At 44.3% G+C, this 16653-nt stretch overlaps 1 protein-coding gene across 2 annotated transcripts in view; it reads left to right on the top strand.

Annotated features, from left to right (window-relative positions):
• The window catches only part of AZIN1 (antizyme inhibitor 1), a 483491-nt gene that overhangs the window by 83306 nt on the left and 383532 nt on the right, over positions 1-16653 (top strand). For both annotated transcript variants that reach the window (XM_069220587.1, XM_069220589.1), the window contains exon 4: positions 16148-16321. In XM_069220587.1, the coding sequence (XP_069076688.1) occupies positions 16148-16321 (174 nt within the window). The remainder of the gene's footprint in view (positions 1-16147; positions 16322-16653) is intronic.

Here is a 16653-nt window from a genome sequence, read left to right as displayed (position 1 = left end):
AACAAACAGCAGATCAGGCATCCAAATCCCAACATACTCAATCTAGCGATTTGGTTCCTGAGGTCATAGAATTTGGGTATCTACAACTACCAACTGAATGTATGGAAGTAATTAAACCAGCAAGAAAACCCACTACCAGGCAGTGCCGTGGAAACAAATGGAAAAGATTTGTGCATTACTGTCAATCTAAATAAATTACCCCTCTTTCAGTATCAATACAAGACATTGTATGTTATTTGCTTCATTTGCAAAAAGCAAACTTAGCTTTTTCATCCATAAAAATACATCTCACTGCAATCTCAGCGTAATTGCAAAATATACAGCACAGCTCTTTATTTAGAGTTCCTGTTATCATGGAAGGGTTAAACTCATCATCCCACCTAGAACGCCTCCAGTGCCTTCGTGGAATCTAAACATACTGCTCACACGACTTATGGGCCCACCATTTGAACCTATGCACTCATGTCAGATTTTTTATTTCAGGGCGACCGCTAGGAATAGGACGTTCTAATAACTTACACTCCGTGTAAGTGACTTAAGTACTGACTATTGACAGTCTTATCCTATAGGAGCTATTTTTTTCATATGTAGAGAAGAAGTTGATTTTCACCTGGTCCTGAAGAAGCGTCATTGGATCCATGCGGACCGCCTAAGACGCAAAACATGTTGACCCTTGTCTCGGGGTCGGTCTGCTAATTCCATACCGTCCCATCTCCAGTATATGTGGTTGAGAGTGTTTGATCATTACATTAATTTCACTCTCCTCATTTGTTTTAACCTTGGCCTTGACCCTCCTTAGTTGAATTAAATAGTTATCCCGAGTTTCTGGGGCCTGAGACAATTTTAACCTTAATAATTCTCTTTCTTCCTTTTCCACCTCCCAAGCTCACAATTGGGGTTTTGGCATCATCGAGTAAAGATCTCCGGCAAAGAGCGCCCCCCCCCCCCCCCTCCCCACACACGGGTGTGCCAGTCAGACATTGCAGCGCCAGTCTGACGAGGAGCACTTCCGATGATGAAGCATGACACCCAATTGGGTGTGTGAGGATTCTTGCTCCTAGAATTAGGACTCCTCCCTCCTCTGTGGAACAGTGTATCTTTGTGTATAGCAGATTCAATACCTAGCATGGAAAGTTGCCTTCCTAGTCGCAATTACTTCATTGCGAAGAGTTCGTGAAATTCAGGCTTTCACAATTCAAGAACCGTTCATACAAGTACACAAACATAAAGTCGTACTACGAACTAACCCTACATTTCTTCCAAAAGTAGTTTCACCTTTTCATCTCAAACAGTGGAACTACCAGTCCTCTTCCCACAGCCAGAGTCTGTGGCAGAAGGAGCCCTGCATACATTAGATATTAAAAGAGCCCTAATGTATTACATAGATAGAACAAAATCATTTAGAAAGACTAAACAGTTATTTGTGGCTTTCCAAAAACCACATACTGGTAACCCCGTTTCAAAACAAGGTTTAGCAAGGTTGTTAGTAAAATACATCCAAACATGTTACCTTAAAGCTAAAAGGCAGCTCTTAATTTCACCTAAAACACATTCCATAAGGAAAAAAGGGGCTACAATGGCTTTCTTACTAAATATACCAATGGCTGAAATTACTGTGTAGATGTGTTAGCAGCGCAGCAAGCCACAGTAGGCCAAGCTGTACTAAGAACATTATTTCAAACAACTTCCACTCCTACAGGCTAACCACCAATTTTATGGGAGGAAAAACTGCTTTGTAGTCTATGCATAGCATGTGTATCTGCAGCTACACATGCCTTCGTACGGAAAGTGTCACTTACCGAGTGTACATCTGTTCGTGGCATGTTCCGCTGCAGATTCACATGAACCCTCACACCTCCCTGGGAGCTTGTAGCCGTTTAAGTTCAACATTCACTTGTACGTATGTATGTATGTACGTACGTATATATAATTCCATTTGCATGGACAACTCTTTTCTTTATACTCTATCACTCCTACCTTACCCTCTGCGGGAAAACAGTCTAACATGGAGTCGATGCCCATGCGCACTGGAGCCGAAGTGGACGAGTCACTCGATCCTTTGACTCGAAAACACTTCTTTGAAGAAAAACAACTTGTAAACACTCAGAGCCCAACACTAGATTGCAGACGGTATGCATAGCATGTGAATCTGCAGCGGAACATGCCACAAACAGATGTACACTGGGTAAGTGACATTTTCTATATATAAAGACCGTGAAGAGCACCTGAAACAATATTATGCACTCTGCAATTGGCATAGAGCTGCTGACAGCTCAGACTCCTGGAGTTTATCCACTTCCCAGACCCGGCCCCACTGTGTAGGGACAATTCCAAATCCAGCAAGCTGAGTCTTTCCCCCGGGTGCTGTATCGCTGTCCAGCTTTGTCCCGACTACCTCTAATTTAAAGATTTAAAAAAAAAAAAAGAATTGGCAAAGCCAATAGGACTATACCTGGGAGAGCTTTCGACTACTGCAGTCTGGTGGGTGGTGGCTAACTGGGGAGGGGAGGGGTAGATAATAGGATGATCTGGGGGGAAAAAACAAAAAAAAAAACACTATGAGGTGGCCAGCTCTGGCCGACTCTTAGCACATTTTAGGTCTAGAGACTGGGAGTAAGTGGCAGGGGAGTAGGAAGGAGGAAGAAAGAGTGCAAGAGAGGGAAATGAGACGGTGGGAAGGAGAGAAATAGCAAGAGGAGACAAGGGGAGAAGGAGAGGAAGAACAAGAGTGATGTTATGGGAGAAATGGGGAAGAGATTAGAAGTGTCTCAAAGAGAGCAAAATTATAGGGTAAAGCAAGCATTGGAGATAACCTTCCTGTCAGCAAGGGAGGATCATGCCTGAGCAAAGCATCCGTTACTTCCACATTTGATGTCTGCAGCACCTGTGCTTGAACTCCAATACTGGGGTGCAGCCTTAGAGCCAAAGGGAACCAGAACTTATTCAGAAATAGCCAAATTCCTGAACCTTCAGAGAGGCCACGAGTAAGAAGCAATCTGCCATGGAAGGCCACCCAACCAGCATAGAGGCTGCGCCTTTCTTAATCAGAGATGCTGCAATGGACTCTCTGAGACTGCGTTTTAGTCCAGGAGGTTAATGCATACACTGTTAGTCTTGGTGAGTTGGAGGCTAGTCCTTCATCTTTCTGGGGGTCGATAAAATCAGTAACACTCAATTGGGTAACTAGCACAAATAGAGTGCAATTTAACAGCTGAAAGACCATTTAAATTAATGTATTGCTATAAATGCCTTTGCTGTATAATGCTACTAATTATATACTTGTTTAATCATTAAACCATCCCAGACTTTAATGATGGTGGTATAGTGATCAGTGCTGCAAGCTATTGCTTTATAACGCAGAGCAAATAATAGCATGGCTCAGTGATCAGAACGTTTTCCGTTGAGAAGTGCAGTGGTCTTAGGGTCACAGATTGTTTCGGCACATGGGCCTATGCCCAATATTCTTCACACAGACCACAACCATGAGGTAGCTGACATTATCACTTGCAAGCAGGGCCTCTGGAATAATGTGACATAGGTAAGTCAGAGGGGGGTGGGAGGGTTAAGGATTGTTTTGGTAACTTTTGATCTGTTTGAGCGTGAAACATTATATTTTTTTTTGTTAAAATCTTCAAATTATGAGGGAGATGTTGGATTTTGTGGCAAGTGTGAAAACTCCATAGTGAGACCGAAAAGAGCTCGGCCATGGAACAGCATAATAACAGTGTCCCTGCACTTAAACCTTCATAATCCAATAGATTAGTCTAAAATGCACTTGCCACAGTGTTGAGTTCTATGGGCGCCACAAATGGTACAATTCTGCTATACAACCACACTTAACATATATATTCCACTTCAGGTTTTTCTTGTCCAAAGACATTTGAAGTTCACATCTCAGTTCGCTCCATAAGCATCTCTGATAGCAGTTGCTACCAAACACCATATTCAACCATAATCATTGAATTGACCCCAGAGGAGAAAAGTTTACGCTGACCCCGCTGAGAGATTCAAACTTCTGACCTTCAAATTACACGTAGATCTCTGCAGCAAGCACACAAACTTATGGAGCAAATCTGCCGATTACCTCCTGCACACTTGATAGCGCCTGGTCTTAGGCCTGTCCTGTGGTGCAGTTTCACGGGCTGATAGAGCTATGGTCATGGGTGTGCTGAGAGCAGGTAAAGTGATCATCCTAGCGCTGTGTGAGCGCTAGTGTTTGTGTGGGCCTGCATATGTTTTGCAGAGTTTATAGAGCACTTTTCCTGCTTATGCGTGCATTGGCAGTCTTACAGGTGAATGCGTACAGCAGGCTTTTCAAACACATGGGCAGAACAAAATGACCAAGAGACGAGCTGGAGCGCGGAACCGGAAGGGGGTGCATTAAACGCTTAGGATGCAAACAAACAGAACTACCAATGCAATACGCATCTTAGATAGGAAACAGCTTGTGGTAGTTTTGAATGGTGAAATAAGAATAAAGCCCTGCCGTTCCACGATAAGCCAAAAATGTATACCAGAACTATTGTGTTATGAGATCGTATTACCACAGTCATTCCATAAGCGCTGCACAGAATTGGGACGCCTATTGGCTGTCAGGTCTGCATCTGTAGTGTATAAACACTGTGAAACCTAAACAAGTTAGCGATCTGATAAGGTGTGGCATAACATACACAGCTGCTGACTTTGGGACTCGGAAACCGTGTTTGAGTCTCCGCTCTCCCAGGTCCTACAAAAAACATGGCTATTTGAACAATTAAAATAAAACAGTGGCAATCTAAACAAATTACAGAACGGAAACAAAATTACAAATAAATGCCGATCTGTACTGGCAATGGTTGAACTCCCTTCTGTGAACGCATACAAGAAGAAAAACCCACATCACAGAAAAGATTATAAATGCCAATCTGCAAATGCCATTCCTTTCTGAAGCCCACATCAAAGAAAACAAGCGAGAGGCGCTGAGGCTAGGAGAGCAGAAAGGGAAGTGGTGATCTCGGTTGAAAAGCTAATAAACATAGCCATCCTAAAACAGGAGCCGAGGCAAAAGAAAAAGTGGTGCACTGCAGCTAACATAAATGGCTAGAAGGGAAATGATCTATGTAACCGAGGCAGTCTCCAGGGCAGAACAAAAAGGGGGAGAAATGTAAGCCATTCACCAAAGAAACAACTGAAATTTTGAAAGGCAGACACTTGAAACAATTGAGTGGGCGTGGTCAAAGCCCACAGAGTAGATACAGCATGTCTCAAAGAGACAGTGCATGTGTTTCCTAGACTCGACCAAAAAAAAAAAAAAAGAGTTGAGCTTGTTGACGGAGAGGGTGATATACACAAGCCGAGGTCATCCCCATAAGTTAACCAAAATGTGCAGCAAATAGAATAACTTCCGAGGGTGTCTCTCTGCTCCTCCCCTCGAGCCTAGTGCCTAGGCAGGGTTTCTTGATCTTCACTTGCAGGGTGTGGGGGGGTGGGGATAAGAGGAGGGAACAGGAGTGATGTTTTGGGATGTATATTTCAGAACTCCGGGTCAATGTCTGATGTTATGTGGTTGATCTCTTTTTAAGGCTTGCCGGGTTTCATAAAAAAAATTTAACAAAAAAAAAGAGTATTTCAACGTATAGCAGCTTTCGAGCTTCGTGTATATGTATAATAGCATTTATAGTTGAGGAGAAACATGCCTTCAATCTGAAGATTGTTTGACCACATAGGAAAAGCAAGAGCCTATAGCTGGCTTACAGTAAGTTATTCTGCACAGGTGGAATTGTCCTCAAGACAGCTAGCACCTCTGCCATATGAGACTATTCTTCTAGAGAGCTCATTGAATGTTTCACAAAGATGCTGACGAAAGGCAGAAGGCAATTTCTTTTTTTTTTTTGGCTGAAGTGGTTGTTGAAAGACGGCTGGTTTCTTAGAGAAATCAGGTTTTTGGTTGAGTGGATAGAAGCCTCTCTCGGGCAACAGCCACAATCTTTGTCACGGTGAACCACAAAAGACACTAAATAAACCTGTTCTTAACCCTCTGGTAGCTCAATACAAAGCAGTCAGCTTATCTTAATGTCAATGGATGAAGTATTTATGCAGCACACAGATGGGAATAAAGTGAAACCACAACACAAAAAAATCCCAGAGCAACTTGGAAAACTAGAATAAGTTTTGTAATAAATGATACCAGAACTGCAAACTCTTAATTATTAGAATCATAGATAATTTGAAATTTTCTACTGAAAATAGCATCTAAAAGCACAAATCGCCACTCACGATCATCTGGTCGCGCTAGACTAGGGCAAAGTCAAGTTCAGGGTGACCATGATGGTGCATGGTATTGTAGAGAGGCCAAGTTAGTCCCGCTCAAAAGTTAACTTGTTTAAGTCCAGTGCAGTGAGTTCTATTCACAGTAGAGGAGACCACAAGGAGCAGGGAGAGGTCACAGCTAGCTGTCATTCTCTGACAATGAGCAGGCTGGACGTCGCAGACTGTCATTGCGGTAGTGCAGAATGCAGTCTCATATTGCTGGTCGTTGCTGCTGGTGACTGTAATACAAAGAGCTGGTCTAATCCTAGTTTCACGTCTGTGGTTGTCGAGGGCGTTGGAGATTCTGCTCAATGGGGCGCGGTTGCAAGGAGCCTGAACTCCGGATTTTCATCTTTTCTAGGGGAAGATTTCACTCTGATGCCAGCCAAGGGCCCACGCCCTGGGGAGGCACCTTTTGGGGATCAGGGGATCCATCAAGCACAGGTCCAGTGCAGCAGGTCAGCTGGGTAGTTGCAGGGAGAACACTGGAGCTTATGTCCCTGTGGCTCACTCCGATCATCCAGCTGACCCTTGGAGTCACTCAGCTTAGCCTGGAATAAATGTAAGCACATCTAGTCTTCCTTCTCAGACAGCAAGGAAGAACTCAGCAGCAGGACAGTCCTTCTGTAATGTCCGCAGGTCCAGGAGTGTTCGGGCTATGGAGGTCCAATATTTATACCTGGTGCAAGCCTTTGTTTAGGAGTGTTGAGGGTTCCCTAACCTCCAGCAACACCTGATTCTGGAAAGTTCTTCCCTCCTTCCCCTGTCAAGGCTCCAAACTAGGGCAACAAAAGACAGGTATGGCCTGGTGTCAGATTCCTTTGTGTGTGCATGAGGCAAAGTCTTTTGAAATAGTGTGGCTGGGTAAGGCCCCCTCTCAGCCATCCTACCAGGATGGCCTATTTTGGTCACACAAGTTTCCTTTTTGTTACTGTATGGAATTAATACACAAAAACCTACAGCAAAGCCATTAACAAGCCTGTGACCGTGGCAGGTCTGAGACAGGGTTTAAAAGGCTACTTTAGTGGTTAGCACATTGAGTGCGGCACACCCACAAGTAGCGTTTAATTTACAGGCCCTTGGTTACATGTGATATAATTAATCCTGGACTTAAAAGTAAATTAAATGTGCCAATTAGATGTAGGCCAGTTCTACCATGTTTGGAGGAGAGAGCACATGCACTTCGGTAAAGTGCACAGAGTCCTAAAGCCAGCAAAACTAATTCAGCAAAACAGGATGGATGAAGGCAAGAGGTTTGTTGGAATTCCTTGTCAAGGTTGTCAGATCCAGCTGTTTCTAATGGTATTATCAGTTGCTATAACTGACTACTTCCATGGAATAGCTTTAGAAAGATAACAGTATAGCCTAACTTCTCAGAGAAGCAGTGCTAATATGAAGATAAAGATTCTACCCTTTTCTGGAATGGTACACTTGGTTTCAAGTTTGGACGACGAAATGCAGCAGAAGAAAAATGAGCCTGTGATCCTGAATGCAGGTCAGACGAAATCAAAAATTCTTTAGGCCCAGATATAAGCAGAGGGCAGGGGGTTGCACTATCTGCACTGATTGCAAAGAAACAGCCATACTACTGTTGAAGGCTGTAGAACCTGGCCCTCTTACACAAACTTACAGGGGAATTTACTCCAGGTGATACTTGTTCCGTAAAATGTTCCCAAGCATGAGTTGGGACCCATCATGCCCTCTCCTTAGCCAACAACTGGGCCAAGTAAGTGAACTTTTGTATGCTGACTTTTTCTCCAATATTCTTCCAAATCAAACTATGATTTGATATGGGCATTGGTTTCCAATATGCATACTCTTGCATTCCATGTGCAAAAAAGCATAGTATGTTCATGAGATTTGTAGTAGGAAAATTGCATCTCCAGTATATAGTCCTACCCTTTGACCAGAAGTCTGCTTGAGCCTTCTCCAAGTATATGGCTGGTGCTGCTCACCCACAAAAATAAGAAATCTTTGTATAGACAAGGATTGATGGCCGCTTAACCCTAGCAGTCTGGGAATTGCCTTATGGGTCTTCCACAAAACAACTTTGTTCCTAAACAAACTCATATTCTGTTTCTTTCCTGCCAGAGAGTAACACTGGACAGAAAAACAAGGAGGAGTCACCCACCAGTCAGAACAGCCCCTAAGGTGTCCTGAGTGACCCCTGCCTTTAGAAATCCTCCATCTTGATTTTGGAGGATTCCCCCAATAGGAATAGGGATGTGCCCCCTCCCTTCAGGGAGGAGGCACAAAGAGGGTGTAGCCATTGGCTACTACCCTGCCAGACCTAAACACACCCCTAAATTCAGTATTTAGGTGCTCCCCAGAACCTAGGAAACTAGATTCCTGCAACCTAAGACGAAGAAGGACTGCTGAGCTGAAAAACCTGCAGAGAAGACGGAGACACCAACTGCTTTGGTCCCAGCTCTACCGGCCTGTCTCCCCACTTCTAAAGACACTGCTCCAGCGACGCGTTCCACAGGGTCCAGCGACCTCTGAAGCCTTAGAGGACTACCCTGCATCTAAAAGGACCAAGAACTCCAGAGGACAGCGGCTCTGCTCCATAAAGACTGCAACTTTGCAACAAAGAAGCAACTTTGAAACAACACACGTTTCCCGCCAGACGCGTGAGACTTTGCACTCTGCACTCGACGCCCCTGGCTCGACTTGTGGAGAACAAACATTACAGGGAGGACTCCCCGGCGACTGCGAGCCCGTGAGTAGCCAGAGTTGACCCCCCTGAGCCCCCACAGCGACGCCTTCAGAGGGAATCCAGAGGCTCCCCCTGACCGCGACTGCCTGCTTCAAAGACCCGACGCCTGGTAAGGACACGGCAGCCGCCAGGACCTGAAGGATCCGACCTCCAGTGCTGTAGCTACCCCCAGGTGGCCCTCTCCTTTGCCCAGGTGGTGGCTACCCTGAAGAGCCCCCCCCCCCCCCCCCCTCCCCCCCCCCCCCCCCCCCTTGCCTGCCTTCATCACTGAAGAGACCCCTTGGTCTCCCATTGAAACCTATTGCGAACCTGATGCTTGTTTACACACTGCACCCGGCCGCCCCCGTGCCGCTGAGGGTGTGCTTTTTGTGCTGACTTGTGTCCCCCCCCCCCCCCCCCCCCCCCCCCGGTGCCCTACAAAACCCCCCTGGTCTGCCCTCCAAAGACGCGGGTACTTAACTGCTGGCAGACTGGAACCGGGGCACCCCCTTCTCCATTGAAGCCTATGCGTTTTGGGCACCACTTTGACCTCTGCACCTGACTGGCCCTGAGCTGCTGGTGTGGTAACTTTGGGGTTGCTCTGAACCCCCAACGGTGGGCTACCTTGGACCCAAACTTGAACCCCGTAGGTGGTTTACTTACCTGCAAAACTAACAAACACTTACCTCCCCCAGGTACTGTTGAAAATTGCACTAATTGTCTAGTTTTAAAATAGCTATATGCCATTTGTGTGAAAACTGTATATGCTATTTTGCTAATTCAAAGTTCCTAAGTGAAGTACCTTTTATTTAAAGTATTGTTTGTAAATCTTGAACCTGTGGTTCTTAAAATAAACTAAGAAAATATATTTTTCTATACACAAACCTATTGGCCTGGAATTGTCTCGGAGTGTGTGTTCCTCATTTATTGCCTGTGTGTGTACAATAAATGCTTAACACTACCCTCTGATAAGCCTACTGCTCGACCACACTACCACAAAATAGAGCATTAGAATTATCTCTTTTTGCCACTATCTTACCTCTAAGGGGAACCCTTGGACTCTGTGCATGCTATTTCTTACTTTGAAATAGTACATTCAGAGCCAACTTCCTACAAGGAGTCTTTCCTTTATTTTAATTACTTATATCAAAACAAATACAATATTGTAGATATACATGAAATGTGGCCAAAATTTATGCCCTGGTATTGTTTGGGTCGCTGACACTCCAAATTTATAACATTACATCTACACATAGCATCTCAAGGAGTTAGATGCACATTACATCATAATGAGAGTACAAATTTTAGCAATATCGTCACATCTGGGTGTCAACAGGCCCTCACAAACTACCAATACTAGTGTATTGGATGTTACCCCAGAATCCATTTCTGAGGCACAGAATTTTTGCCTTGACCTCTGTGTGTCTCTGCTTATAATCTGTGGACCAGGCTCAACCAGCTTTGGTGTCCCAAGCGTTCACTCAGTAGTTATTGGACATCAAGAAGATTTTTACGGGCTTTCTTTGTCGAGACATTATTGATATAAGTTCAGCTTGGAGTTTAAGTTGCTTGTTACTGTATATTAGGGAGTCCATCTATTCTTTCTACTTGTGGGACCTTCCCCTGGTCCAGCAGAAAGGAACCAGTCTCTTAGCCAGCAGCAACGCTAGGGCTGTATAGCGTCTCTATGTATCACGAATCTCACATCCATCTCAGCAGCGCTACCCACAAGTCTTAAAAAATGCATACTGTCATACCATAGCTGATAATGCTGCAGTGACCTCTGCCAATAATACTACGTTACAGCACGACCATGCGAAGTGCAGGGAGTCCACTCCCATCTCTACACATATGGCATGTTTCAAATCCTTCTACAAGCCAAATTCATGTAAGGTTTTGGGGGTGTACGATGCCTGTTGAAAAGACTTCTATTGAATGATGATGCAGCCTGCTACTGCAAGAAATCATCCCAGTTTCTGCACAGCAAAGTTGCAGTGGCACCTCCAAATATATGTCTGCCTCCCAGCAGAACCTCTCTGTGTTCCAGATGAGGAGTTTCCTCTAGTGCTGCATGGAAATCAGTTTTTTTTGGTAGCGGTTGCAGAGAGTAATTTTTTTAATACATGACAAGAAGCGAGTTGATAAAGTCCAGGGTAATGGATTTCAGTTACTATAGTCTGTAATACAAGAAGATACAGAGGGAGGTGGTTTGCACAGTGTGTTTCCAGTAAAGGTATCAAGAGATAAAAATTGTTTTTATACATAGACTCCCCTAATTGTGTAAGTCCCATCTGGTCAGTTGCAAGATCGCCTTTGGTTGGTAAGTTACTGGCATTAGTGGATAGTGACTTATTGGCAAGTAGGTAAATGACCCCCTCTTGTTTGTTTACCAAGTCTGACCAAAGCTGTTGAAGTGCATGTGGCGATTGCCATGCAGAGTGTATAGTGTGGGAGTGGAGCCAAAATCAGTGGTCTAAATGAGATAGGGTTGTTTTTTCTTTTTTCTCTACTGCTAGGTATGGGAGTTAACGGTTAGGGTGGAAACAGTAGTGCGCCTGTGCACTGAGATAGATGCAGATAGGTGCCTTGAAGCCACAAATGGGTAATTTACAAAAGACTTCAGAAAAGCCAATTATACAGCCCACAACTCGTATTGCATTTTATTTTTTATTTTTTTAGGAAGATTAATTTTTCAATCCATAGAGACAAGTCCTTTAACCTATGCTTTCAAAAATCTGTTCCAGGTTCAGAATTTAATTGGATTCATTAAGTATTCCAAAAGAAGGAAAGCCTTGAGCTGAGTGCCATTTGTGAGTTTCTTAGCTCTAGATGGCTTATATAAGGGTTCCTCTTAGTTGAACAACAATCTAGCACTTTCAGTTGTCCTAGAAGAGGTGGTTTCCTTGACATGGGCCATCCCATGCCTAAACAAGGCCTTGCCCACCACTCTGAAGCTGGTGGTGGTGCTAGTGATAACCTGGACACGTTCTGGCACAGTCTTCACATCTGCAAACTCCACTTAGCAAAATGTGATGGGAAATGAAGTTGACATTTGAGGAGACAGTTAGATATTGTCCTGCCTGACAGAATTTGAAAAAAGTTAATTCCACTATTGCAAAAATGTCTTGATATAGTTTCAGGTGATTTTATGTTGGGGACAGGTACATTTTACATGAGACTTCATCTACGTGGGAAAGCAGGCAGACGTTCACAAAACACTAATGACTGAACTTGGACAGAGCAACACACAGTTCTGTCTGTCTGGCAGTGCTACGCAACCTGCTGTACCGAGCGCAAGGATGCTTTACTCCTATTGATTATTTGTCATTCTGCTTAATACTTATTCAGTGTGAGGAAACTATGAAAGATCCAGTGCTGGAGAAGAAATTACTTAGATTCTGTAGGAAGCTGTCCTGGTGTGTGGTGGGTACCCAAGATACGTAGACCCTATACCTGGTCCAGGTATCCCCTCTTACTGAAGTTGAGGCTGTGTCTAGAAGCCAGGCTCTCTAGAAAAAGCTGTGGATGAGCAGCCAAGGCTTATCTAGGAGATATGCAAAGATCATGCAATACCACTGCAGTCACACAGCACTTACACACATGAAAGAAAACACTCAGTTGTACAAAAATAGGAGTACTTTATTTTTGGAAAACAATCCCACAACTTACTAGAAGGGTAACCCTCCAATAGGAGGTAAGTAATACACTAACTATATACACTAGTAATCAGAAATAGGCATCGAAAAGGTTCGAAAACAATGCAAATAGCAATAACCAATAGTGACCCTAAGGGAGCACAAACCCCCCCCCCTAAAAAAAAAAACCAAGCATTTACAATGTTTGCTCATGTTAGAGCTGATCGCGTTGTAAACTCCTAACACGACTTTTCACCTATCAGCCAAAAGTGCATTTATGCACGTAACCCGAAAAAGTGAAATTAACTATGTAAAGCGCTCGACTTCTGCCAAGCGAGATCGCGCTCGTAAATTAGAGAAAAAGAAGTACACGAGCCCGATAAAAAAACAGCGAGCCTCACATGTTTTCTTTACTTGGTCGCTGCGCTCGAGGAGGGCTAGCCACCGGAAAAGGCATGACGTATGCGTGCCTTCGACTAATGAAAGCAAGCAGATTTTATTAGGCAAGCCCACGAACCAATAAAAAACAATGACGTGAAGTTGACAGGGCTCCGAGCCCTTTTCTAAATACTAAAGCGTCTTGCTGCGATACGCATGCAACGCAGGCTCGACCCTAAAAAATTGAATGAGGAAGACAGGACCCCCCCACCTAGGTAAGTGGAATGTGTAGAGGGGAGCTGGTAGTACTAGAAAACCACAGATGTAAGTAACTCAGTACCCCCCAGCGACCAGGAAAGCACTGGAATTTCCCCAAACCACCGGAAAAGACACCCAGGCAAAACTGCAAGAAACCAGCGGTGGATTCCTGAAGAGAGAAGACCTTTGGAGAGAGGGGGCCAAGTCCAAGAGTCACAGTGGAGTCCAGGAGGAGTAGGAGCTACTACCCACCCAGCTGTAATTGCAGGAATTGGTTGACGGTGATGAACAGGTCAGCACTGCAGCCCTGGAGCAGGAGAAGAGTTCCTGATGGATGCAGAAGACGTCCCACGCTGGAGTGAAGATTGCAGAATGGTGTTGGTGCAGGAATTCCACCAACAAGCCTTGGGAAAGGCAAACCTGCGGTTAGTGGAAAAGTGGTGCTGTCGGGGACCAGCAAGACACTGGAGGGCTCAGCCCAGGAGGGGGAGTCACAGGGGACCCTCCACAGGAGTAGAGGCAGCACCAAAGGACTCCCACTTGACAGGGTCACGCAAGTTGTAGAAGGAGCCCACGCAGCACTACAGAAAGGGATCCCACGCCGCTGGAGAACCACGCAAGAGGCTGTGCTTTGCAGGAAGGAGTGCAGGGGGCTGGAGTTACCCGTTACCTGAAGATCCCTTGGAGGAGATGCAAACAAGCCTTGGCAGGTGCAAGAGACACGGTGCACAGGGGCGGGGGGTACAGTCCTTCATCGGAAGGCGAAGGCTTACCTCCACCAAAGTTGGACAGGTGGCAGAGAGAACCAAGAGGACTACTCCGGACCACCACCCGTGATGCAGGATCCACGCAGCTCAGGATTGGAGGAGAGCCACGCAGCCAATCGTTGCGGTAGGTGCTTGCGGATGCAGGGAAGTGACTCCTTCACTCCTAGTGAGATTCCTTCTTGCTGCAGAGTGAAGAATTGCTGCCCTCAGAGGATGCAAAGCCAGGGAAATGTTGCAGTTGCTGGAGGGAGCCGGACAAACAATGTTGCAGAGCAGAGTCGTCACAGTAGCTGCAGAGTGTAGGTTCCTGTGGAGTCCTGTTGCGGTTCCAGTGGCCAGAAGATGATGTAAACTTTGCAGAGGATTCCTGCTGCAGTCTTTGTGCCTGTATCTGAGGACCGACCCACGAGAGAGACCCTAAATTGCCCTGAAAGGGGGATTGGTCACCTAACCAGGTAAGCATATATCAGGAGGGGGGCTTTGATGTCACCTGCCTGGCTTAGCCACTCAGATGCTCCTAGAGTTACCTGCCAACCTTGGAATCAAGATGGCAGAACCCAGGGACCCTCTGGAAGAACTTGGTGGGTGGAGGCGGGGGGGGGGGCAGTATGCCAATTGTGGGTAGAAAAAGGTACAGTTATCAGTTTAGAAGGGAGAGAGCATAGTCGTAGGGGTCCTGGTTAGCAGGATCCCAGTGCACACAGCCAGACACACACACAGACAACAGGCAGGAAATGGAGGTAACCAAGCCAAGAAAGAGGGCACTTTCCTACACCTTTTCACTCTGGTTCTCCACTATTTCTAAATTAGTTTACTTTCAATCTCCTGTTTTCAACATAATTGCCTCTTAAGAAATTACTTTTGTCTAGCCTTTATTCATGTTGATTTGTTTTTCCACTAAATGGGTTTTCTGTATTTGAGTTTTCAGGAATAGACTTCTCTTTTGTCCTGATTTGTATTTACATAATGCATGGCACCGCACATGCTGTTTTCACCATTTCTGTTAAGAGTAGATAGCAGCAGAGCATTAACTTAATGAACTTGTTTCATCCAAAAGTAAATGGTGAGGTTTTGTCATTGGGGTTTGGAAACTTTTAAAACCTTTTGGCTATTTCTCATATCCTGTCCTTCTGCCTCTGAGGTTTACCGTGTTAGGCTCCATGAGTCTTTTTTTATTTAAATGGAACAGTAAAGATTTAGTTTAAGAGCTACTAGACAGGCGCCTCCAGTACAAGATCCAGCCCTTCCTTTAATCTGGTGTTTGACAAAGACTTCAAGCTTGTGGTGTGGAACTGGAAGGAGACGGAAGGAAGGAGGCTGTTGGTGAGTTCTGTGCTTTGTCACCTAAAAACTTCAGCTAGTTCCCGCCGCACAAAGTCGTTCTAGTCCCTGCCATTTCCTTACTTCCAAAGCGTTGTCTGATTTGCACATTACTCTGTGATCGTAATAATGTAAGTCTTTACCAGATTGGATGTTTCTCTGCCAAATTTTAATCTGCAATCTCATCTTTCGTACTTGGTGGACTTTCTTCTGACAAGAAATGTAGCTGATTTCCCCCTAGCATTTGGCTGGTCGCCTGCATTTTTTACAAGACTTCCGGCTTTCCAGCTTTGCGGATTTTAAGCCCAATACCCCATGATTATATCACACCCTTAGTGCATGCCCATCTTGTAAGCTTGTTGAGGTGTCAAGTGGGCTATGAAGACTCAGACCAAATGAATATTGAGCCTTTGTGCCCTGAATCACAACCGCAAGATAACCATATAATTTGTGAAGGAATAGGGGGCCAGCTCATGGACCTCTAGTAACAAAAAACATTTTGTTTTTTTATTTTATGCTAAGTTTTTTATTATTTGGATGAAGTGAAATGTGTAATTGATAGTGTTTCTCGCACATACGTATATTTTGCATGTTAACTTGTTTACGTTGTTTTTTTGAGAATTAAATATGAGATCACTGTATTTATGTTTAATTTGTTGGTGATAAGGTACTCCTCAATGGAAAATCTCAAACTTGTGGTTAGGTGTATTGAAAATGGAACTTTCTCTTTGACTTCAGACATATTTGTTTGAAGAATGTAATGGTAACCTTTCCTCCTTATGTAATCTTTTTTTTTTTTTTTTCAGAATGACAAACACACTTTTTTTGTGAGTGACCTTGGAAAGATTGTGAAGAAACACAACCAGTGGCAAAATGTTGCGGCACATATAAAACCATTCTATACTGTAAAATGCAATTCAGCTCCAGTTGTACTTGAAATCATGGCTGCTCTCGGGACTGGATTTTCATGCACTAGTAAAGTAAGTGTTCTTGATTTCAAAAATATTATTTACTATCCTTTCACTTATTGGTCCTAACTCGCATTGCTAAAGAAAATGCTGTTTTTCAGTCTTTCGCGCACAGAAGATTCTGTAACAATTTTATTGCCCCGTGAAATGCAAAATACTTGATTTTTGACATGATTGGTGTAGTGCACAGCCAATATCTAAAGTAGTGTGTATAGTAATCTATTGTTTTAATATGTTGAGGATTATATATTTTTAGGGAGAATATCTAAAATAAAAATACGAGACTAAGCATATATGTGGAGTGCTGCTTATTGACTGGATAAGCAAAGGTTAGGATGATACCA

Source organism: Pleurodeles waltl, chromosome 2_2, assembly GCF_031143425.1.
Source record: "Pleurodeles waltl isolate 20211129_DDA chromosome 2_2, aPleWal1.hap1.20221129, whole genome shotgun sequence".
NCBI lineage: Eukaryota > Metazoa > Chordata > Amphibia > Caudata > Salamandridae > Pleurodeles > Pleurodeles waltl.
Note: the sequence above shows the minus strand (reverse complement) of the source record. Positions and strands in the feature narration are given on the sequence as shown.